The sequence below is a fragment of the Myotis myotis genome, unplaced genomic scaffold, assembly GCF_014108235.1.
Source record: "Myotis myotis isolate mMyoMyo1 unplaced genomic scaffold, mMyoMyo1.p scaffold_m19_p_13, whole genome shotgun sequence".
In the NCBI taxonomy this organism is placed as follows: Eukaryota; Metazoa; Chordata; class Mammalia; order Chiroptera; family Vespertilionidae; genus Myotis; species Myotis myotis.
Window position 1 is genome coordinate 25,577,972 of NW_023416317.1, and position 24,677 is coordinate 25,602,648.

The following is a 24,677-nucleotide window of genomic DNA, read 5'->3' on the forward strand; positions in this document are numbered from 1 at the left end:
AAATGTCCCCATTGTCCCAGAGCTCTGACTGCTGCAGTACTGACCAAGGGCAGCCACGCTGAGCAAAGGGACATGGGCCCTGCCCACCAGCCCACTGGAGTCACCTGCCCACCAAGTCTCCAGGCCACGGAGCCTGCGAGACAGAGCCCTCATTCCCCCCTGGGAGATGCTGGGTTCCTTCTAATGAAAGTCAGCTCCCTATCCGAAGGCCACTCTTAAGCAGGGGAGGCAGAGAGAGGAGTGTGACTTCGTGCCTCCGTTTCCTCATTTGTAAAACATGAATGGCACCTTCCCAGGATGCCGCTGGGAAAGCCTTCCAGACCACCCCTAGCCTCAGCCAGTTGTGGGATGGCCCCATGGCCATGGCTCTGGGACAGTTTCATTGCTCCTTTTATGTCCCCACAGAAGCTCCAACATGAGGACCTTGAATAAATCCAAAATTCCCGCTCAGCTAACACCCAGGCCAGACCTTTCTGTGCTGTGCCCCCAGCACCTAGAACAGCATGTGGCATATACGAGGGCCTCAACAAACATGTATGGAGTGAATGGAAGGACTTAACTGCGGTGAATGGGAAGTTTGCATGTCACTCTGGACTAATCCACGGAGTATTTCCACGAACAAGCCTTAAGAAGGGGCAGCTTTCCTCTGTGTGCTCCTTGCTGGTCACCTCGACATCAGTGGACCTCCCAGTCTTTCCTACTTATCTCATCTGACCCAGGGCCTAGAGGTCATCTGCTCCCCTTTACAGATGGGAAAGCAAGGCTTGGAGGACCCCACTGCCCACAGACACACAGCCAACAGGGGACAGAGCTGCCACCCCAGATCCAGGCTTGTCTGACTCCCAAAGCCAGTGTCCTCTGGACTCCACCTAACTGTCCCTCTGATTCACAGAGAAAATAGAGCCTAAACTTTCAAAAGAATCTCCCCAGTCCCTGCTACTGGCCGGGGTCACCTGGAACATGGACATCTCCATAAGGCAGGGCTGGCGGCCAACTGCATCCCAGCTGGGGCCCTGCCAAGCACGTGGATCTGGCGGCCGCAGCAGCTTTAGAACAAAAAGCCATTCCCCGGGCAGCCTCCAGAGCTCGGTCCTTCAATGAAGGCCTAGGGCATGCTGGGCAGTGGCCCAAGACTTCCTTGTGAATGGGCAGCGGCGGGGAGAGCACTTTTCCATCTCCACACCGTGGCTCCCTCTCCAATGCCAAGCACACCGTCCGCCTGTTCCCAGAGAGGCCTTCCCTGTGCTCCACAGATGACTAAGCGGGTCCCTGGCTGTCCTTTCACACTGGATGTCCCCCGGGGTGACAAGTCTGGCTTGACTATCAGATTCTAGACGCCCCTAAGACAAGAACCTCACAGACAGGCACACAGTAGATGCTCAGCTAATGCTGAGGAGGTGTCCAGTCATAAGACGGCTTTTTCTTCTCTCCTTAAGGGCAAGTTGGCCAAGAAGCTTGAAACCTGGGAGCCGGAACGCTGACCAAGCCCACAGCCAGTTTACTGACACCTTCCTGTCTCCTCCCACCACCGTCCGGGAAAACCAGAGGTGCCCACCAGGAAGGAGAGGCTCCCACATTGGCTTGCTCTGGGCAATGACCGGCTAGGCAGGCCACAACCAGGAAACCGAGTCATAACTTGCTTTTAACCTTCCTGGTGGCCATCTCCTGGCAGGATCTCGTTGCCTCCAGTGACACCCTAAGGCATGTTTTCTCAGACCCAGCCATTCCGTTCCCAAGAGTCTCTCTCTGTACAGTTTTACTCGCATGTGTGTCCAAAGGCAGGCCCACCCCACAGCACTGTTTATTAAGATAAAAAAAATTGGAAACCACCCAAATGGCCACAATAGGGTCAGAGCAGGCACGAAGCCACTGGAATGCTGTGCAGCCCAGGGGACAGCAGGAAGCCCCTGGGCCCTGACGAGGAGCTCCCTCCTGAGATAAACAGTGAACAAAGCAAGGTGAGGAACAGCGTATGGCCTGTCCCCACGGTGTCCAAAGCGATGACTGTGCCTTGCGCTTGAACACGCACTTTTGCCAGGACATACCAGACGCTGGTTGTGTCGCTGCCGGTGGGGAGGGGTCCCGGTGGAGGGGTTGCGGGGGAAGGGGACTCACGTGGCATCAGATATATTTTTTCATTGTCGGAATGTTTTTAATGTGCACGTTTCACCTTTATACAAATTATTAAACTCTAGAAAATGTTTGTAATGGGCTGTGCAGACATTCTAGGAATGGAATAAATATGTCTCATCAATCAGAGGCTGTCCTAACAGAGCCCGACATGGGCTTGGGCCAAAGTGACTGACATCCTGTCCAAGGATACCTCAAGGGTAGCCGTGGAGGCCGGAATGTGAGTGGGTCTATCTGAATCCCTTTTTGAGAGAATCCAGTTTAAAGGATCCTCCACAAGTCCCTTCCCTATCAGACCCCCATGGCCTCAGCCACAAAGCAGACCAGGACCTGCTGGGCCTTCCCCGTGCTGCGGGGCAGTTCCATGCCCCAGAGGGACTCCCATGGTGCACTGCCCCTCACAGGTGCCCCCTGACCACGCCAGACTGTACAGGTTACCCCAAATCTTGCCACATCTCCCCAACACTGCCTCTCCCGCAACTCGCCCCCCCCCCCCCCCCCCCCCCCCCCCAGCTACCAGGCAGTCTTTCTGCCTCCACTCTCAGTCCCCAGTTTGTTCTCATCGATCTGGCAATACCCGAGTCAGGCTATGCCTCCCCTGCTCTACATCCTCCAGGGCACCTACCCACCTGCCCAATAATACCCTCCCAACCTGCCCTAGTCCTGTTTGCCTCCCCGAATGTTACCAAATACTCTATCATCTATCTAGATCCAGACACCTTATAAAAGGAGGGTGGTGACTACTGATGATAGTGGGACCAAGGTGTAAAGGGGACATATCAGGACAAGCTGTGGGTGGTCCCATCTCGAACCTCATCCCCATATGGCCCCTTCACTTCCTCCTTTAGCCACACTGGCCTCTGGAATGTTCCCAGAATAGGTGGAGCATGCTCTTGTCTCAGGATCTTTGAACTGGCTGTTCCCTCACCCCACCCCCTTCAGGTCTCTGTTTAAATGCCAGGGCAGTCTTTCCTGGCCACCTTATGTAAAAAACATCCCTGGTCGCTCTCCCTCCCCTGCCCTGGCTTTATTCTCCATCATTTATCATCGTGTTTCTATTATAATTTGATTTGTGGTATCTGTTTAATGTCTGTCTGTCCTACTAAAATGACATCTCCACGGAGGCAGGGCCTGTGTCTGTCTGTCTTGATCACTGCTGGATCCAGAATAGTGCCTGGCACATAGTAGGTGCTCAAGACATTAGTTGAGTAAATTAATTATTCCCATTTAATTGATGCAGAAACTGAGGCTCAGAGAGATCCAGGAATTCACCTGAAATTACCCAGACAAGAATCAATCCTGGGCCTATTTTGTTTTCCCTGATGCCACCCTGGGGACCAGCCACCAGTGTGCTGGGTCCTACACTGCCCTTCACGAGGGTCCCCAGCACCCCAAACTTCCCTGCATCTCTCATACAAAGGGAGGAGATACAGAGGTGAGCTGCATTCTTGTCCAAGAATAGTAATGATTCATTCCAGGGTGGGATCCAAAAAAGAATTGCCTGGACGTCTGTTTTGGGTCGGCCAGCCTGCTGCCGTCCAGCCGGCACTCGGAGATGTAAATACGTCCTCCGAGTGGGCCAAATCGTTTCCTTTTGACTGCCGGCCAGCCATTTATTGGCGATGGCTCTTCCCTGGAGACTGATGGAAGCAACAATTACAAAAGAGCCCGTCCGCCCTACGCATGGGGCCACACAAGGCTTTCTCCCCCGCCTCCCCCTCCTCACAGCTGCAGGGGAAGATTGGCCGAGCAGGGCTTGTTTGCAAATATGACTCATTTCTTTGATTCTAATAAAGTCTAATGATACGTGCTAAGCTCCCAGAGGACTCTGGAGGAGCCGGGGAGGAAGGCATGGCTCCAGCCTGATGAAGGGCATTTGGCTAGACCTGGCCCCGCCTGTCTTCCAGGACTGGGGGGGAAGCAGGACCCTGAGGACAGAGGTGAGCCCAGAGCAGGGGTGAGCAGGATGAAGCTGACGGGGGAGGGGGGGAGCTCTGCTCCCCCAGCACACAGGGACTCAGAGTTCAATTACAAAGCCAGGGGTAATGACTGTCGCGGGGGCCAGGTGGCTTGCACAGGGACTTGGTAAAGGGCATCCCACTGGCTCCTGCTGAGCATGGCGCTGTAGCATTGCAGATGGGGTGGGTGGGCATGGGGGATCCGGGCCAAGAGAACACACCATGCATAACCTCAGAGTGGGGACACACACACACCCGGCTCAGTGTTACCTGTGGACACACACCCGGCTCAGTGTTACCTGTGGACTAACAGCTGATGGACACAGACACTGGAGGTGGCATCCAGCGTCTGAGGTCAGAGCTGGGAACTCTAGCTGCAGAGTTGCCTTTGGCCAGTTGCTCAGCCTCCCTGGTCCTCAGTGTCCTATCTAAGAAACCATGCCCAGAGCCCTGTCTTAGCTTCTTTAACACTCCAGTCTGGCTGTGAGGTCTGGGACCACGCTAACTCTGAGGTTTGGACAGGTGACTGCCCCGAAGACCTGCAGCTGGGACATGTGGGAGTCGCAGTCCGTCTCCCCACTGCTCTCTCCTCTCTCCTCTAGTAACACTGGATGGGGCAGGGATGATCGACAAGGTCCCTCTGTCCAGGGCCCGGAGGAAGTATCAGGTCCCACGGTGACTTGTTATCTGGATTCCCGGGGAGCTCCTGAGCACCCGGCAGGAATCGTTTGCCCAAGGAACAGACAGCTCAGGGACCCATGCAGCTGGGGCTGGTCAGAGGAGTGAAGGGAAACAATGGCTGGGATTGGGCTTCACCTCAAGGGGCATGGACTCCAGCCTCCGAGAGAGAGCCTCACTGTTCTGCAACCCAACAGCAGTCCCAGCCAGTGACACCTCAATAAAGCCCAGCAAGCCTTTCTCAACGAAAACCCCGAGGCTAGTCATTATGGAGCTGGTGGCTATTTTCAGGGGAAATCACACATGTTAAATTTCACCCCAAAGCCCCCTGAGACCCTGCATACAGTCAGTGCTTAATACACGTCTCAGCTTTTCTCCCCATAGTGTGTTGCTTAAGCAACGTCCAGAAAACACAGATTCAAACTTAGTCTAACATTCAAGGCTTCAATCCTTCTCCCTGGCTCCATGCGTCCTATGCTCTGGCCCAACCAATGACTTGCTGTTCCCAAAACAGCCACGTGCTTTCCTTCTGCCGAAATGTCTTTTCTCCTTTTCAGCCTAGTGAGCTTCTACCCATCCCTCAAAGCCCAGCTCAGATAGCCATTTGCAGATGGGAAATGAGGCCAGAGAGGGGTAGAGACGTGCTGCCCCAGGCTACAATCAAGTGGATGCAGATGTGCAATTAGTAAGAACCAGCCGTCAGTGAGCACTTACTGTGTTGAAACATTTAAAACCCTCTCTGGCTGGGGGAGAGCACCGTGTGCGAAAGGCCACGAGAGGACTCCGAGCTGAGAAATGACATATCTAGATTCACAACTGACTGCAGAGATGCAAGGGCAAGGCAGGGACCGCAGTGAGAGGCCAGTGCTGGGGTTGGAGAGAGTGATCATGGGGGAGGGAGAAGGGCTGCAGTGTAAGTGGGGAGGGTGGTCAGACTCTGAATGTACTTTCACGGGAGATCCAAGAGGACCTGTGAGTTAATGTGGGATTTGAGGCAGAAAGCGGTTTGCGAATTATCCCATTTAGAGGGCCTCCGCAAAGAGGAAAGGAAGGTGGGGGCAAGTCCCTGGCACGATGCTCATGGGAGTCAATCATTCCCCATTAGTGCTCTCTCCCCTCTTTCACGACCAAGAGAATGGAAGGCTCTTGAAGGCAGGCAGCCAGGCCCTTCTCATCCACTGTGCCTGACTCAGGGCAGCACTGATGGAGCCCCCGGCCCCGCTCACTGGCCTCGGCCTCTGCTCACACAGGAGCAGGCTGGGTCCTCACGCTTAAACCTGCTTTCTAGGCTCCTCCTCTGTGGACTCCAGTCCTCCTGTGTTCTAGAAAGAGGGCATGTTGTTTACGGATGCGCAGGGGGGCTTACAGAGCTCTGCTGGAACCAGGAGGAGCGGGTGCGAAGGCTGGAGCGGGAAGGGGGCATCAGGCAGGTGGCCAGAACAGCCTGACTGAGCATGTCCTGTGGGGCGTGGGAAGGTGCCTGCGGGACCAGGACATTTGCATAGATGAACACTGTCAGGAAGGGGAGCTGGGGCACTCAGAATGGAGACTCTGGGAGGCAAGAGACCTAGAAACCCCTGGGAGGGCCCAGTCTGGGGGGCAGGCAGGGGAGAAAGGATGGGTGAGGACTGGAAACCCTGAGGACTTCATCGCCCACGTGAGCATCTTCGCAAGAACCCTCAGGTTTATAGCGGCAGGGAGGTAAGCGAAGAGGAACCCCTTTGAAATATGGGGGACAATACGGGCATTTGAGAGGGGCCATTCTTAGTCCTTCTGAAAGCTGTCTCACTTAGAATTCCAAATGCCCCCAAAGGAGCAGTTCTATCCCCTATGAGGACACTAAATAAATGACAATGGCCCATATTTATCATGCATGTTGTCATGGTCTCAAGTTAGGGTGAACGGCCATCCCTAGGAGGGCAGTGCTATAATCTCTCCAGGTATAGGTGAGAACATGAAGGTCCAGACAGGCCAAGGTGCCTGGCCAGGCTAGAAGCGGCAGAGCTGGGGTTGGAGCCCAGGCAGCCAATCTGTGCCTGAGGCAATGAGGTCCCAGCAGGCGCCCAAGTGGCTGGTTGAGTGCCACGTCCTGGGTGGGGCAGGCCCTGGGTGATCGGCTATGCCAGGAACTGCAGAGAGCGGACAGGGCTGTGGTCTCGGGCCCCATTCAAGTGAGAAGAATGAAGTGCAGCGTTTCTTTGTAAACTCAGCTCTCCCGGGGGTGGGAGCCGAGGGGGTGATGAATGTGCTTGTAATGCCCTCTTTGTCTGCAAGTGGAAAATATGTGTGCATAAAGAGCCCCAGGGACGGGGGCATATACTGAAAGGCCCACGTGTCATGACAGGGAGGTGCAGCACCCGAGGAAGGACTGACTAACCTTGCCTATTATTTCCCAGCCCCGGCCCCAAAGTATGCCTGGGACCAACCAACAGGCAACTCCCTCTTCTGTTCCCGGGCCAGGTTCTAAGAGGTGGGCAGCCACACACAAAAGAGAGGGAGTATCATCTCGTGATGATTAGGGTCCACCTGCTTCCTTAACAGCATTCCCTGCTCCTGGCTCTCACGCTTCCTGCAAGGCCTTATCTCAGCTATTTCCAGATAGAGGGGGGCCGCACCCAAGTGCTGAGCCCCACATTTAATTGCTGGTGAAGAGCGATGCACGAATATATTTTTAATTGGCCTTCAAGGAATGTCTTAGGAGAACTTTCCTATATATCAGCTAAGAGGTACCCAAACGTCAAGCCCCTTCACATTCTGCCTTTCTGATGTGTGTCCTACGTGTGTTCTCTTATTGACAACCGTGTGGTAAACTGGAGACGTGCCCATAATTCTCCACTCCTCTCATAAAGAGGCAGAACCTATTTCTCCACTTCTTGCTTGACTCTGTGGCTTTCTTTGGCCAATGGGACATTAACAAACATGATACAGGCAGAGGCTTAAAGAGTGCTCCTGCGATGCAACTTCCCCATTGGCTACTTTGCAATGAAGAGCAGCCTCTGACGACGCTCAGGTAGCCTGCTGGGGGGTGAGACCATATGGACCCTGGCAGCCAATGCCCAGAAGAGCTACCCTGACGCTGATCTACCCATGAGGGAGCCCAGCAAAGACCAGAAAAACCTCCCAGCCAAGCTCAGCCCAAAGTGCTAATCAGCAAAACCTTGAGCCAAATAAATGGTTGTGGCTTAAAGCCACTGCATTGGGGATGATTGTTACACAGCAAAAGGTAACTAACACATAATTTTTATTCTCTCTACTCACCTTTTAACTTGACTAACTACTACTTCAGCTTCATATATGAATTTTTCTCTGTGCAATAATAGTTTTGATATGCTAACTATGTTTCTTCTAAAATACATTAAGAAAACTATTACTTTCAGGCAATATAAGTACAAATACCTGCCTTTGGGGGAAAAATTCCTCATAGAGATCCCATGGGTGTTGGAATGATTCATTCCCCTCATTTGACAGTTAAAGAAACTGAGGCTCAGAAAGGGGCAGAGACTTGCTGAAGGTCAGACAGCCAGTAAAATGGCAGAACCGGGACACGCTTCCAGGCCTGTCTGAGACCAAAGGCATGGATTTATCTCCAAATCTGTACCCAACTTCTCCCCGATCCCATCCCAAGACACTGACTCCTACATCGCAGGGGAGAAGATGAAGGAGTGGGCTGTCCTCTCTGCCCCCACCCAGGCCCTCCCTCCTTCCTTAGTGAAGCTGGCCTTACTCCCAGAATTCGGTGACAGGGGAGGTGAAGTTGCTGGTGTTGAGAGTGAGCCACAGGCTCTTGTTCTTGCGCATCGTGTCCTCCATGCAGTAGGGTGTGTTCCAGGTATGGTTGCAGTGCGCCCAGGGCAGCTCCGACTGGAAGGACTGGAACAGGTAGTAGGTGGCCCAGGCCAAGATGATGATGTAGTATACATTCAGGAGGGACACGATCACAATGGAGGCGTAGCCGATGCCTGTGGGTGTGGACAAGCAGGATAAGCATCAGCAGGAAGGCCAGACCCCTTCCTGTCAAATGGAAGGCCTTGGCACCCCCAGGGGGCCTTCAACAGTGACCAGCAAATATTTGTGGGCTGGTTAAATGGGATCCTTGGACGAATTGAAGAATGCATGCAGGTGGATAGGCCAACGAATGGATGGTTAGATGGATCAATGGTTAGACGTGTGGTTAAATGGACCAATAGAGAGTCGAATGGGGAGATGCTGGATTGATGGATGGAAATTTGATTTGTTGGATGGATGCATGGCTGGGGACTGGCTGGAAGGTTATGTAGATGAGTAGATGGATGAATGAGTAGATGGGTAGATAGGTGATGGGTAGACAAGGGGATGGATAATCTAACTAAATTAACTAGTTAATGACGAAAGGTTTGATGGATCATATATGGATAGATTTATATGGATGACTAAGTTGACATACATCCTCCCATCTTTTCCAATTATAATTGTAACAGTGTTATCTTATGAATGCATACTAGGCACTAGACAAAGGACTAAATGTTATAATAATAAAGCTACCATTAATTTGGGGCTTACTATGTGGACAAAGCATTTTTACGTAACTATTAGTAGCAGTAACCCTATGAAGAAGGCATATCGTTTCCATTTTGTAGATGAAGAGATTGAGACACAAAACGATTAATGAACTTTCCCAAAGTCACAAGAGTTAGCAAGAGGAGGAGGGAACCGAACCCAGACAGCAAGGCCCCTGAATCCGAGTGCTTATCTTCTGCACTGCACTGCTAAGCAGGTACTAGCTTCTCTAACCTTCAACAACCCAGAGAGGTGGGAACAGCCAGCACGTACTGAGCAGTCACTGCGAGCAGCGCCGCCCGTACCATGCACTGGCTGCTACCCTGTGTTAGGCACAGCGCCAAGGGACTTGCATGAGGCTTTGATGTACCTGGCAAACAGCAGGTGCTCAATAATAAATTTGCTGAACCGATGAACACCAGGCCCCGGGTGACCGTTATCCCATACTCACCAGAGAACAAGGGGCAGATCTTTTCCCAGCAGGTGATGCCCCCTTCAGAGGTGTACTGGCCTATGATTACCTCCAGGAAAAACACAGGCAGGCCGCCCCCAAACAGGAAAATAAAATACGGTATGAGAAATGCACCTGTGGAGAGAGCAGAGTGGGGTGAGGGTCAGACTGGGCTGTCACAGGTGCTTGCTCCAAAGCCCTCCCAGCCAATGGAACCAGAGAGAACAAGTGAGGGACGTGAGGGTACAGGCTAAACCCTTGGGCGTGGTTGAAAATTCTGCAGATCCTGCCCAGCAGGCATCACCTTTCAGTGTGCCCTCTCACCTTCTTCAAATCTACCAGGTGCTTTCAGCCTCGGGGCCTCCAGTTAAGCTGTGCCGACTGCCGCCTGCCTTCCCCACATCCTCCATCTGAATAAGCACGGCTCAGCCCTTAGGACCCATCTCAAATAGGACCTCCTTGTTGAAGCCTTCACCTGCCTGTTCCCAGACCTACCCAGGGCAGGAAGCTGAGACAGACTAGCTAAGAAGGGTACAGTGATGAGAAGCAAGAGGTGGGTACCTCCAGCTGGGGTGGGAGCCAGGGCAGGAGTGAGGGGCAAGGAGTCGGGGCGAGGGTTCCTACCTGGTGTCCACTAATGGCTTCAGCGGGTCCATAAACCCTTTGAAACTGTGGGCAACTTGGGTCTATGTGTATGCGCTTTGCTCTGGGGAGCGTCTAGGACACTCATCAGAGTCCCAAAGGCGCCTGAGACCTACAAAAGGTTAAGAAACCAGACTCTAAGGCAGAATTTCCCGGAAGGTAGTTCTCCTAACGCAGGCTGCAGGCAGCATGCCCATCTCTGCTGATGGGTAAGCCTTCAATTACGGGCAGTTCTCCCTACCCAGTTCTCATCAGGCTGCTCTCACTGCACAGCCAGAAAGCCCCCAGTATGTCAGCACGTGCTGCCGACCTGGACACTCCGACAGGAGAGGACTCTAGCTCAGAGCCTTCAGGTTAAAAAAACAAAACCCCCAAATCCGCCGTAGCTTGGTTTTCTCAGTGGTTAGAACATGGGCCCACAGACTGAAAGGTCACAGGTTCGATTCTGGTCGAGGGCACATACTTCGATTGCAGGCTCGATCCCCAGCCCTGGTCAGGGCACGTGCTGGAGGCAACCAATTGATGTGTCTCTCTCACATCAATGTTTCTCTCTCTGTCTCTTTCCCTCCCTTCCACTCTCTCTAAAAAAATCAATGGGAAAAAAAATATCCGCAAGTGAGGATTATAAAAAACAAACAAAAAAGCCCCAAAACGTTAAACTGGAACCAACCAGAGACCTTACATTTAAAAAATATCTTCAATGAGTAAAAGTGTTAAAAAGGTACAAGTACCCAGTATAAGATAAATAAGTTTGGGGGGGGGGGGGGAATGCACAGCATGGTGACTACAGTTAATAATACTGGGCTAAACTTGAAAGTTGCTAAGAGAGGAATTTTCAAAGTTCTCATGACAAGAAAAAAAATGTATAACTGAGGTGACATATGCTAACTAAACTTATTGTGATCATTTAGCAATATATACATACATCAAATCATGTTTACAACTGAAACTATTACAAGGTTATGCGTCAATTATATCTCAATAAAACTGGAAAAAACTTTTTAATTAAAAAATAAAAATAAAAAATATCTTCACTGTATTTTTTTTTCCTGGATACCTTTCCATTATGGCAAATGATACTGGTTTTCCATTTATGGGGGAAATGAAGCTTGCTTTTGAACTATGTTTGGTTTAAGTTAGAAAAGCCAAAGTAAATATTAGAAAAGATATAATGTAAGGAGCTGGGAGGCATGAAGATAAGAGGGAATTTATGAAGGGAGCATGTGAGTGTCGGAGGTCTGGGGACAGGGGCATGGCCTCATCACTCCTCTTCAGAGATGGCAAACGGAAGGATCGCAGTGGGTAAGGGGTCTTCTCAAGGTAACACAGTAAGACCCTGACAGAACACCAGCTGATTCCCAGGCTTGCTCCTCTCCTGCCTCTGAGGTGGGGAGGGTGCAGCAGGCTGACTGAGGGAGGTCATGATGGGGACTAGGGAGAGCAGGTCACATGAGGCTACCCCCTTCTCTCTGCCCAGCCTAGACTCACCTCCACCATTTTTGTAGCAGAGGTATGGAAAACGCCAGACATTGCCCAAACCGACGAAGCCACCAGCCACGGAGAGCACAAAGTCGATCTTGCTGGACCACTTCTCCCTCTGCGGGGGCTTCCCCTCAGCCTCGTCCTCGGGCCGCGTGCCCGGGCTCTTCCCGGGGGACGGCTTCAGGATGTCCTTGTGAAAGTCTTTCAGACACTGCAGCTTCTCCTTGGTGGCCATCTCCTCCTCGATTTCTGTGGGGACAAAACAGAACCCCATGTGCGGTTGGTAAATAGCCTGTGTGTCTTCAACACGACCTCTCCCTTCTCACCCATGGGCTGGCTCTGACCTGCCCAGACCTGTGGCAGGGGGCCTGCCATCCCCTTGACCGTCCACTGATATAACCATGTTCAGAGCGAGTCAGATCCCTCTAGGCAAGCAGAGACCTAATGATTCAGAAATTGACAGATTCCTTCTCTTGAGCAACTGCTGAGAGAAGCACTGGGGACCCATGCTTGCTGTCCTTGAATGTCATACCTCATCCTGCATGAAGCCACCCCTGGCCTGGCATCACCTCTGCTAAATATGACACACCCAGGCACCTCTAAGGCACCGCCAAATAACACCTGCCTGAATTTTCTAGAAATGGATACTATTTCTCAATTTCGGATTTGCGTAGGAAACGACGGCTTCCATTTCACTCATGAGCCAGCACAGTGCCTGGCGCACGGGAGAGGCCTGCGCCTAACTGTTTAAGGAATGGATAAACACCGAATGAATGAGGAATGGGGTTTCAGCCTGGAATGGAAACAATATTTGAAAATGGGGTTTCCATCAAAGTATGGAGAATGGATGTTTATGAAAGATATTTGCAATTAACCAGCCACATCCCTACAGCATAAAAAAGCAGGGATTTGCCCTGGTGAGGATTATGTAAGAAAGCCAGTTAATCTCCCTGGTTCACCGCTCTCCATCCGTTCTCTGGCTTGCCCCGACCCCTGTGTCATCCAGGTCCCCTGTCCTCGGACTCCTGATAGGTTTGGCAATGGAAGGTCCCAGAGGAGGTCAAATCCCTAAGCCTCCAGGAGCTGCTTGTGGCCACTCTCAGCCCACCCACTGCCTGGACCCCATTCTAGAGGACATCTGCCTCCAGCCAGGGTGGAGCCTCTTCTTTCGGTACCTCCTCGTCTGGAGTTCTCACTCTCCCCGGTAGCTCAGCCTTGAGGGCAAGAGTATCATGAGTCCCAGCCTGGGGAGAGAGGGTGCCTTCAAGGGTTTACCCCTCTGTGGCAGAGCACCACAGAAGACATGCACTGGAGGACCAGCACCAGCGGGCCTGCCCACCCCTCTCTGAGCCTGTTTCTCCACCTGCAGAATGAAAAGGATAATGGCAAAGGCAACCGGCTCGGAGCCAAGCAGCCTGGGCCACAACTTGTCTTCATGATTCAAATTGGTGGCCAACACTGAAAATATCAGATTTCAGAGAAAAGTCAAGATTTCTAGGTTCTCGTGAAAAACTGGAAGCTCGGACCATGTTTAGCTCACACTCCTTTTGGCAACCATCAGCAGGAAAAGGTGTGGCCCCCTCACATGGGCACCCCTGGGCCAGCTCACCAAGCTCACAGGACATCTTCAGTGGGCATCTCAGCCTGTCTTGTCAAACTGCTTGGCACTACCTGAAAATGTCTTGACTCATGTCCTTGCTTCCTTGTTAACTGCCTCCTCCTCAACTAGAGTTGTGCCTCCATAGGGACAAGGACCCATCTGCCCAGAGCCGGTCGTCAAACAAGGACTGTGGGGTAGATGGTTCCCAGAGTGGGATCTGCAAGCAGTTGGTACTAAGTGTGAACTCCAGCTCGGCCACTTCCCAAGCACTGGTCTCAGCAAGTCACCGGGCCTCAGAGACTTGCATTCCATGCTGCTTGGCCCAGAAAGCCATCCAAGGCAGAGCAAGGTGGAGGCGGGGCTGCCCGAGGACCTGGGTGTGTAGAGGGGACGTGTTGGCCTGGCACCAGAAGCTAGGCCCACAGGGGCCGTGCTCTGAGGAGCAGAGGCACAAAAGCATAACAGAACCTCTGTTTCCCCCACACCTCCTTCCTCTCCCTGGCTCGGGGGGGGGGACCCCAATTGTTTTGCTATCTGGTGGTGAGCAGACCAAGAAAAGGCTTCCTGGAGCCGCCGGGTGGCTCGCTGAGCCCTTCCTCTGTCTCCCAGAGCACAGACTGGTGGCGGCATCCGCATGGCCTTTCTTTGCCCTGCTCCCTCGGGGCGACGCGGGGGTTCAGCCGGGCGTATGGCTACTGTAAAAATAGCCTGAGCAGCCAGCATTGTTCCAGTGTTAATTTGTGCAACCCCCGATGGTTATCTGAGCGACCCATTGTGGGCTGGCTGGATGGGAGCATAATTGGAGGATGTGGGACTCAACTCCCTCCTAGTGAAGATGTTTTTCAAGGAATGACCCCTGAGCCTCCAAGAAAGGTTGGTTCCGCCCTCTTGGACTCTCCTTGGATCTCAGAGCTGGAAGGCACTTCACAAGGTCAGCCAGATGGAGGGGGCAGTGGCCAGCTTCTGCTCACATAGGCAGCTGAGACTGACAAAGCTCTTTCCTACTGGGAGCTGGGGTCAGCTTCCCATGGCTACCCTGAGGGTCCTGGCTCTGTCCTCAGGGCCCAGACCCACTTGCTACACTGGCACTCAGAGCACCCTCTAGAAACATGGGGTAGCAACAAGTTCCCTGAGACCTTCTCTGCTCCAGGCTCTGGTTTCCTACAAGGGTAGGCCTCCAGGCCCCTCTCCACACTCAGGACCGTATCTTTCCAACCCCCATGGGTGAGCCTGGATGGGGGTAGGGCCTCAATGGGGCAGAGCTGGGGCCTGTCATGTGCCTGGTGTGGTGGTGGCTTCCCTGATGCTCATTCCCAGGGTGCATCCCGAGATGTGTTCCTCCTTCACCATCACCTGTCCCACCTGTGGCTGCTGCAATCACCTGCCCTTCGAGAACACAAGGCCAACAGCCCTGCCTCTGGCTCCCTCAGGCCAAGCCATCCGCCATGACTTCACCCAATGCTCACTCATGCCTGCAGCAGGACACACCCAGGTGCAGACAGCCAAACACCTTTCATGGGGCTCATTCCAAGCCCCTCTGAGGTGTCTGACCAGCCTGGTGCCTATAGAAAGCCCACAGCAGCAAGATGGTTGATTCTGCCTCTCATACATTCTTGGCATCCACCTACTTCTCTCCATCACCATGGCAACCACCATGCTCCAGGCCCCAATAGTCCTTGTAGGGCATGGAAGTCAGCCTCCTCACAGGCCTGCCTGATGATAATCTGCCCCCCTCCCCCCCCAATCTATTCTCAACACTGCAGCTAAAGGCAACTTGTGAAGTACGCTCAGATCACAATGCCCTCCCACCCAACCCTCCACCATTCCTCCAAGGAAACACCAGCTCCTCCCCAAGGTCTACTGGGGCTCCCAGTTCAGGCCCCTTCTCCTGGGGACACTCGCCCCACAGAACATCTTTAGTTCATCCCCCTCAGGCTGACCCCTTGCATGGATGCTCCAGGCCCTCTAGTGATAGCCTGGCCCCTGCAGGAATCAAAGCGGGAGCTCTGGCCTAGAAGCTGACAGTCACTTCTTGTCTGGGTGACCTCAGGCAAGTTTTTCAACCTCTCCGGTCCTCAGTGTCCTTATCTGTAAAGTGGGGGTAACAGTACTCACCTCTCGGGGATGCTGTGAGGACTGAATAAGAGAGGTGCACAGAAAGTGCTTACAGCAGTCCATGGCATGTGGCAAGGCCTCCTTAAATAGTAGCTGCTAGTATTACTGTTGTTAGTACTGCTATAATTATTATCAGGTCCAACCTGACCTTGGGGTCAGTCCTACTCAGGGTGAAATCAGCAAAGCTCAGAGAGGCCAAGTGACACTCCCAAGGTCATAAAACTAGTTGTGACAGTGATCATCACGAGCCCAAATTCTTGGCTCTGCTTCTGCTGTCCCTCTGCCAGCCCAGCCTGGTCTCAGCTGACACTCAGTGAAGTCCACTAATTCTCCATCACCCCCCAGCCCACCCCGTGACTCAGCAGGTAGGAACGGGCTCCCTCCACAGGTGTCCCAGCAGGCTCTGCCGTGCTGGCTGGTGGCGAGAGCTATTTTCATTGGCGCCAGGCCCATGGCTATTTTGTAGCTAAGGTGATACATAATTCCCCATTTTAAGAGCTTCCTCTTTGATTATTACAGCTATAGGCAATTAGAGCGGGCTCTGATACAGAGGCTCCAAGATGAAGGCTCCCTCCTCACCCAGCCGAAAGCTCCTTGTCTCTGTTCCAGGGGCTGCAGCCAGAACTGGCTGTGCCCTTAGGCTGATATGAGGATCACCTGGCCAGCGTTGGCATGTATTTGGACTGATTCAACCTGGTGGCAGTGACACTGGATTTAGAAGAGGTTCCTTGGCTCCCCCTGATTGAAAACTACAGGGACTTACTCTGTGTTGAGCTGACTGAAAACAGTTTTCTATTCTCTCTTCAAAGACCCTTTAGTGTAGAGGGGCTTTTGATTTCATAGATGGGGAAGCGGAGGCTCAAACAGGGAAGGGGATTCAAGCCAGAATCCCCACCTTGGTCTGGAGCAAAGCTCAGAGAGGAGGAGGCCTCTGCACTATTTGCAGATGGGGACACTGAGGCAGAGGTACCGAGGGAGCGCAGAGCAGGGCTGGGGACTGGACGTCCTGCCTGCCTCCAGTGCCCTCCCAACCCCTCTGGCCCCAGGTGCCACGGGCCAGCTACCTGGGCCTTGAATTGAGTTGCAGATGCGGCCGTGGCCGTCTGCTCCGGCATCTGCCACCTGAATCCAAGGATTTGGGAAAAGCCCCCCTGCAGAGCCTGAACCTTCTCGAGTGAACAGCTCCCCAGAACAATGACTTACATCTATCACTGTCACTGATTTAACCACTCAGGAGCTTCTACCATGGGTTTTAAATAAGAGGACAGGTACTTTTTCTGTTTCCTCTTTGGATTACTCCCCCGCCCCCCCCCTCTCCCGCCCCACTCACACACACTCCAAAAGGGCCTACCACGTGGCTGGCCTCTAAGACCAAATGAACAGTTGCTATTTCTCAGCAAACCTCTGGGGGTTAGGCAAGCAGCTCCCAGCACCCCAGAACTGGGGAAAGAGGACACCTGGATGACAGACTCATTTTACAAGTGGGAAAACCCGAGGCCTGAGTAGCCCCCTGCCTGTTGGGCTCTAGAAGGAAGCACACTGCTTATCTGTCCCCTTATCTGCCCTCCTTTTCAGCCTCCCTATCCACACCAGAGCCAGTGTTCTGGGCTCACTGAGGTCATGACTATGCTGTGTGACCTGGGGCAAGTGACAACCTTCCCTGTGCCTCAGTTTCCTCCCTGATTCAAAAAAGAAGAGGGTGAAAATAAAACTCACCTCTCAGGGATTAAATAGGATGATGCCTATAAAATTTTCAGCATAGGTACTGGTACATACGAAGTGATTAATAAATATTAGCTATTACTGAAGAAAACAGCTGACCACATTGGGACTTTATTATACCACGTGGCAGACATGGTGTTCTGAGTGCTTAAAAAAGAAAAGGGAACAGAAAGAGGCTGCATTTATTGGCCACCGACTGCACACATTTACTCAGCACTGTGCCAAGGCTTTGCAAGCATTTTCTTAGTCCCTCAATGGGGCTGCTACCCTCTCTGTCTTGATGATGAGGTGCAGAGAGGTGAAGTCACCTGCCCAGGGTCACACAGCAAGTAAAAGACCCCGGAGCTTCAAATGGCTCCCAGGTCTATTGTGGCTTCCAGTGTCCATGCAACCCCTTGGCTTTAGCAAAGTCACAACGTGAAATCAGGCCTGGTGCCTTTAAGCCAACCTCAAGCCACTAGATTGGGCTGACAAGTTAGGGAAGTAGGCAAGGGCAAACAGGGAAATGAGGGAACACATGGCAGAGACGGGGCAGGGTCTGGGGACCTGGGGACCTGGGGAGCAGTCAGTGCCCAGGCCACAGGGATGAGCTGGGAGGGCTGATGAAACCCATGGACTAAGGCAGAATGGACAGTGCTATGGACCGATGCTTCCTCTAGTGAACAGGGTCTCTCACATTTCTCTCCTGGATTTGAAGGGGCTCCTGTGAGCACTGTCTCCACAGATTCCAGGCAATGGACAGGCTCAGCGAGGAGGGCTGGGGTCAATGAGTAATACCATCTGCCACATACCATCCCAGCCAACAAAACATGTAACAATTAAGCACCCTGAATTGTGTTAACAGCACTATTTCACCTTCTACCGAGGATAGCTGTTTTTGAAAAGGAGAAATTAAAGTGTGTGTTTTTGTCTTTTCTTATAAAGGTACATCTCTAAACAATTTAAAAATTTGATCGAGCCACGTGATCTGTATCTGTTTATCTTGTATTATTTATTCTTAACTCGGGCTAACTCAGGTGTGATAAGCTCAAGGCTTCTAAGCTCAAAGACCTCCAGGGGCCTGGCAGGCAAAGGACAGGAGTCCAGTGGGGAGGCCACAGGGAAGAGCAGGGACTGCAGCAAGAGGGAGCCCAGCCACAGGTCGCTCTTCTCAGCTCCAGTTACTGGGATTGGGACCCACCGGGGCCAGCTCCTCCGATTTCTCAAGAGAGGTTGAAATCGGAGGTGTGTGGGCATACAAACTTTCCAATTCCTAAGACACTGTGTGGGCCAAATAGAAACACAGTTTGCTCTCTTTGGTCATATCATTGCCCCGGGTCACCCAAGGCGGCAACAGCAAAGGACAATCTGATCAGCCCAGCCTCATAGGCCCGATGGCTCGCCCCAGTGAGGTCATCCAGGAAGCCTGGCATTGTTTTGCCCGGAACAAAGCCGAAACAATGAGTGACAACATTCTGGTCCTAGTGAAAGTGAATTGTTTGGGGAATTGTTTTCAGCATGACATCTCTGGGGACAGGGCTTGTTCTCCACCTGGGTTCAGTGTCTGTGGGCAAGGTCCTCCCCTCCCCTAATCGAACTGCAACCTCCCACCCCATAAAAGTTCAGGTCACCCTCAGAGACCCCCTCCCCACCTCCGTTGAGAGCACCTGCCTGGCTCGGGCTCAGCCTTCAGCTTCAGAAACATTTACTTCTCCCCAAGCCACACGAAGCCTCCCCTTTCACGGATCAGGAAGTGGAAACTCTGAGAAGGGGTGGGTCTGGCCCAGGTCACACAGCCACGAGGCGGTGGGCCGGGATTTGCTCCCAAATTCTGACTCCACACCATCCTGGGGGCAAGTGTGAGCTCTACACAAGGGCCCACCAGAGCAGGTCATACTTCTTGGTCTGAGGCTTGCAAAGGAAAATGTGGGCAGATATAGACAAATTTTGCAAAGAACTGGCCTCTGGGACAACGCCGTTAGGGAGCAGGGCAGGATGTGAGTCCAGTGTACTTCAGCCACCTTTGTCCTCATCCCCACACAAAACCATTTACAGGTAAAAGGTTTGAGGACTGGGTTCAAATATTTTTCTTATCTCCTTGCAGATGGCAGGCCTTGACCCAAAGCCCAGAGACCACAGGCAGGCAGCAGAGATGAAACAGAGGACGTGCAAACTGCAGGGGGAGGGGGGCGGGGCTGAGAAGGTCCTCCCCTCCCCCACAGAGCTGGGCCTAGAGAAGGGCAGAGGGGCCTGAGCAGTGTGGTTGGGCACCTCCCCCGACCCCAGGCGAAGGTGAGGTGGGCACAATCATGCCCAAAACAGAGGTGACCCAGGCACCAGCCAAGCAAGTCATGGGCTCGGGAAAGGAAAGTGGGCTAGGAGTCAGAAAGCTGGGCCTATTTCAGTTCCGTTGGGTCATGCAGGGCAGGTACTTCCCCTTTTCATCTCGGATATCCAGGGAAAAGAACAGAGTGAGGGGGCTTCAGCAAGCAGTGCATGCTGGATAAACATTTACTGACAGTCTACCCTAGGTGCCAGGCACGGCTCTAGGAACTGGGGGTGTGGACATGAGCCCTGAGGAGCTGACATTCCAGAAGGAGAGACGGACACTAAGCACAAACATGAGTTACGACAGGACCAGCACGTAGACGACAACCAAGCGGGATGAGGTGTAGGTGATGGGGCAAGGGGGGGGGGGGGCGGGGCGGGGAAGGGAAGGGTGTGCCAGAGAGGCCCCTGTGAGGGGGTGACATTTCATAAACGGCAGCCACTGAGGACTGGCTCTGGGCAGGCCCCATGCTTAGCCCATTCAGGCACCAACTCATTTATTCCTCTTAGAAGCCTGGACGAAAGACTGAGGCCCAGAGAGGTGAGCCACGTGCCCACAAGTCACACACTGGGATTCATTCGCACCCAGACTATCGGCTTCAGGGTCTGTGCTTTTAACCATATTGAAGCCGAGATCTGCAAACATCAGGGGGAATGGTGTTCTCAGAGCAGGGAACAGCGTGTGCAAAGGGCCACACTGGGCTTGGTAAAGGAACAGAGAAGGCCAGTGTGGGAACAGAGAAAAAGAGGGGGCAGGGCATGGGTGACCTGGAGAGGAGACAGAGTCTGGAGGCTAGGGTTAGGACCTAGATTTATTCGAAGGGTGGGCAGCCCCTGAAAGCCTTGCTCTGCCCCACTGAAGGCTTGGCACATTCAGCTAAAAGCCCCTACCTGTCCCTGACCACCTGGCCAACCCTCCCGGAGTAACAGGGGATTTGAAGGCTCATGGTGGGCTTCTCCCTGTAAGCAGTTTCGAGTGGGGACTTGACAGTCCCGGGTAACCCAGGGCTGTCCAGCCTCTTCCCTGTGAGCCGAGCCCCTTGGGATGGGCTGAAGGTGACTGCAAAGAGGCACCAGCCAAGGATGGGCAGTGGAACCCCCTCCCCTTAGCCCAGGGCCACAACACCAGGGACACAGAGAAGAAAACGTTCCTGAGCATCGTGTCTAGACCCCCTCACCCCTCCACAGGTGAGGGAAGAACAGGGTCAGCCTTTGACGCCATTGGATCTCAGACAAGTCCGTTCCCTGCACTGAGCAGGCCCTTACTCACCGAGAGCTGGTCAGGAGGAATCGCCCGACTGACTGTCCCACGCTGACCGAGCACCTACTGCACAGCCGGCCCCTGCAGGGGGCACAGGGTCACCTGCATGCCCTCGAGGTGCTAATGTCCAGAGACAGGGGAGGGGCTTGTCTTGTCAAAGTAACAAATTATTCTGCCAGTTCATAAGGACCGGAGCACGGGTCTGAGTCAAGAGGGAATGAGAGAGGCTTCAAGGAGGAAGTCTCATGACACCGCCTGGCTGGGCCCCTCAGCCGGGCCCGCGCCACAGGAAGGCAGGGGTCCGGGAACAGGCAGGCCTCTCGGACCCTGTCTGATGGGGTTCAGACCCCAAACGCCACTTAGATTTCCAGCACACGCCGGGCGCCGCCGCCATCACCACCGCTTAGCCAAAGGAGAGGATTAGGTGGACGAGAAGGGCCGCCATGATGTCTGCTGGGCGCTTGGGGGCCTGTTTTCAGGCACCAGGCGGTGAGTCAGCAGGCAACAGCCTCCAGGCACTGACTCACCAGCCACAAGCCTGCCACTCTTCTCCCCGTCAGCTTCCCCACCACCCGGGGGCCCCAGCCTGGTTTTGCCGGAAGTGAGGGTTGTGGGGGTGGGGGGGGGGGGGGGTTAGCCATGATCCTGAAGCGGGCTCTGCAGAACCCAGGATTATTTCTGGAGGCCACAAAAAGAGATTTGAGAAAAAAGAAAGGCTTGGTTTTCATTTCCTCAAACTTCCCCTTTTGAGCTGTAAGAACCCTAACACCACCTCCTCTCACTGGCTGTGAAAGCAAACAGAGAGCAGCCCCTCCCTCGCTGTATAGAAACTGGAGAGAGACAGGCCCTGGGTGGCAAGGCCAGCTAATGGCACGCCAGTGGCCCAGTGCCCACTCCCTGCCCAGCCACTCCCAGCCAACGCTACAGCAGAGCTCTGTGGGGCTCACAGCTCCATGGAAACCGGCCAGGGCCACTCTTTGCCGTAGGGCCTTGGGCAAGTCACCTCTAGGGCTCCGTGTACGCTTTGTAAGGCGGGCATAATACCACACCGATGGCCGTGAAAACTCCCAGCTCAGTAAGTTTTTGTAAACAAGTTCCCCATTCGTTCTCGTCGTTCCTCTTTTAAACCTGTCTCTGCTCAGTGAGGAAGGACTTTGTCTAACTTCCTAGCTCCACCCTTACCTCACCCTAACCTAGAAATTTAGCTCAAGGGCAGTTCGGTGCCTGCAGAATGAAACAGCCTGGGAGTCAGCAAAACCCAAGGTGATGGACCCACAAAGTCTGCCGCCAGTGCCCGTTTCAGAGCGAAGGTGCTTTAGTCTGGACGACTGGTCACTTATCTGGAAGTCAAGTTTCATGTGTCCTCCGCCATCTGGAGCCCACCCAAGACTCCAGGGACTGCTAAACCACACCTTCGCTCATGCTGTTCCCTTAGCCGGGCACACTGTTCCCCAAGTAACTCAAAGCAATAAATACCCAGGGCAAAGGCCGTGACATGTTTGGGCTCCATGGGCCACGCCACACTCATCAGCCCATCATGTCACTATCTGTTTGCTCTTCTGTTGCCCAGAGCCTGGCTCTGTGAATATTGGTCAAACAGAACATTTAGGGCTCAGGACTCTGGGGACACTCAATATAGGAGTAAATATCTTCTACCTTTTAGCTGTGCGGGCTCCTCGACCAGGATAACAGCAATGGCAGGCGTTGAGGACAAAGGCAGGGAGGTCCACAGACGAAGGATGGGCCCTATGTGCTCTCCGCTAGAGAGTGGAATGTGTTCCAGCATGCATCTGAGTTCCCTCCAAAGGGTATAAAACTCACATTACAGCCCACACCAGCGTCGGGTGAGCTTGAGGGAGGACAGGCATTTCTCAGCTATGGTTTCCCACACGTGCAGAATACCCTCCAGGGCGGCCCGGACAGCCCCATCTCCCTCAAGTTTCCATGTGCCACTGGTCCTCCTATGCCCTATTGCCACTGCTGGGCTTTTGCTGAGAACGGTATGACAAATTCAAAGTTCTCCTTGGGAAACCTCCGTTTCTTCATCTGTAAAACCGTCCTTTGCTGAAGTTCCTGGGTTCTTGGGCAGAGTGGGTGAATGACCAAAATCCTCACATGTGCCTGAACATTGGCATCACCTGGGACTCTGGCCAAAATGACAGGTGCCTGGCCCACCCCAAACCTACGAAATCTGAATTTTACTTAAAAGCTGTAAAACCAACCCCCAGACTCCCAGGGAATCTTAGAATCAGGTGAGGTTGGGAATGGGGATGCTAACGAACTGGGCGACGCTTGGTAAAACATAAAAGCAACCTATACAGAGGACTTGGTGATGGATAACGCGAATACATGTGCGTGTGTGCATGCGTGCGCATATGTGTGCGTATGTGCGTGCGTGTGCACATGTTACACGTGGACAGTCTCCCCTGCCGGGCTCTGAGCAGCTGGGGACTGGGCCCTGCTCGGTTTCACTTCCTCAGCCCAGGAGGTCCTGAGCCCCTCCCACGAACCATTGGCACATGGGCTCTCCTATGCCCTATCGCCACTGCTCCTGACGGTTCCGCTGTGGTGGGCACTTTTGTCCCCAGTTTACCGACAAGGGAACTAAGGCTCAAAGAGGTGATAGGACCTGGCCCAAGGTTACCCAGTGAGTGGCAGAGCCAGAATATGAACCCAGGCCAAGGCCAACACTCCCTTTATCTGCTTGGTCAAGTAAAAATGGCTGTCAGGTGGACTGCCTGGGACTCTGGGGCAGAGAGCTGAGTGGAGTATGTGGGATCCATGCATCACAGACCCACAGACCCCCAACCCAGTGGGGAGCGGAGGAAGCCTGGGCCTGGCTCCAAAGTCTGGCGAGGCCCGGAGTCTAGCTGACTCAGGCAGCGTCTCCAAAGACAGGAACAAGGCACAAGTTATATCGCCTGGGACTTGGGGACGCCCCTGGCTGTCACCCCTACGGAGGGGGGGTCACTTTTTCCCTAAAGTAGAGGCGGCAGGTATGGTCTTCCCAGAAGGAGAGACACCTGTCCCTAAAGTGCCAGCTACCCAACCATAGGAAAGGCCCCAGGAGGCCCCAGGAGGCCCCAGGAGGCCCCGGTGAGGCCCAGCTCTGCCAGTGATCACTGCTTGACCAAGGCCAGGCCTGCCCCTGTGGGCTGTGCTTTAGGCCAGGTGACCAGGAGATCCAGCAACACACACACACACACACACACACACACACACACACACACAGCCCTCTCTCTTGAAGGCAACCAGTCCGGCAGAAGAAAATGTACTCCTTAAATAAATTTGTGCCTCAGTTTCCTCAAATACAGGATAGGAATAGTAATATCTCTGAGGGTCATGGGGGTTAAATGAGTTAATATGTGTAGACCACTTAGAACAACACCTGGATAAAGTGTCAGATACCAAGCTGATGGCCAAATTCATATACTCTCCCTAGAGCAGTGGCAGCCTGGACTCCTAGGCAAGGCCATGCTGGGCACCACCAGGCCCACTGGGCACTTTACAGGTCACCTCACATAGCCAGGACCAGGGCTCCAATGCAGGTCAGCCATCTCTGCAATGAGGCCGTCACCCTAACACTCACCCCCGTCTCCTCCCCATTCCCCTTTCCCTTCTATTCTAACTTCCTCTCCCCTTCCTCAGTGGCAAGGATTTGGAAACCCTGGGGTTCCTCCTCTTCCCCCCGTCCCCCAGTATATTGCTGACTGAGGGCAATGTGGGTGCCATGAGCTAGTGGCTTCCTGGAGATCTGAGCATGAATGTGGGAACCTCCTGTCACCTCCTCTACCT

The 24,677-nt window shown here is 53.4% G+C and overlaps 1 protein-coding gene across 5 annotated transcripts in view; it reads right to left on the reverse strand.

Annotated features, from left to right (window-relative positions):
- Window positions 1-24,677, reverse strand: part of SLC6A6 (solute carrier family 6 member 6) — a 77,084-nt gene that overhangs the window by 25,152 nt on the left and 27,255 nt on the right. For 4 of the 5 annotated variants that reach the window (XM_036332311.1, XM_036332312.1, XM_036332310.1 and 1 more), the window contains 3 exons: window positions 11,884-12,126; window positions 9,754-9,888; window positions 8,491-8,725 (listed from right to left, as the gene is read on the reverse strand). In XM_036332311.1, the coding sequence (XP_036188204.1) occupies window positions 8,491-8,725; window positions 9,754-9,888; window positions 11,884-12,112 (599 nt within the window). In that variant the 5' untranslated portion in view covers window positions 12,113-12,126. Of the gene's footprint in view, window positions 1-8,490; window positions 8,726-9,753; window positions 9,889-11,883; window positions 12,127-20,891; window positions 20,970-24,677 lie in introns of those variants that run through there. The other variant, XM_036332309.1, reaches the window with a different exon arrangement.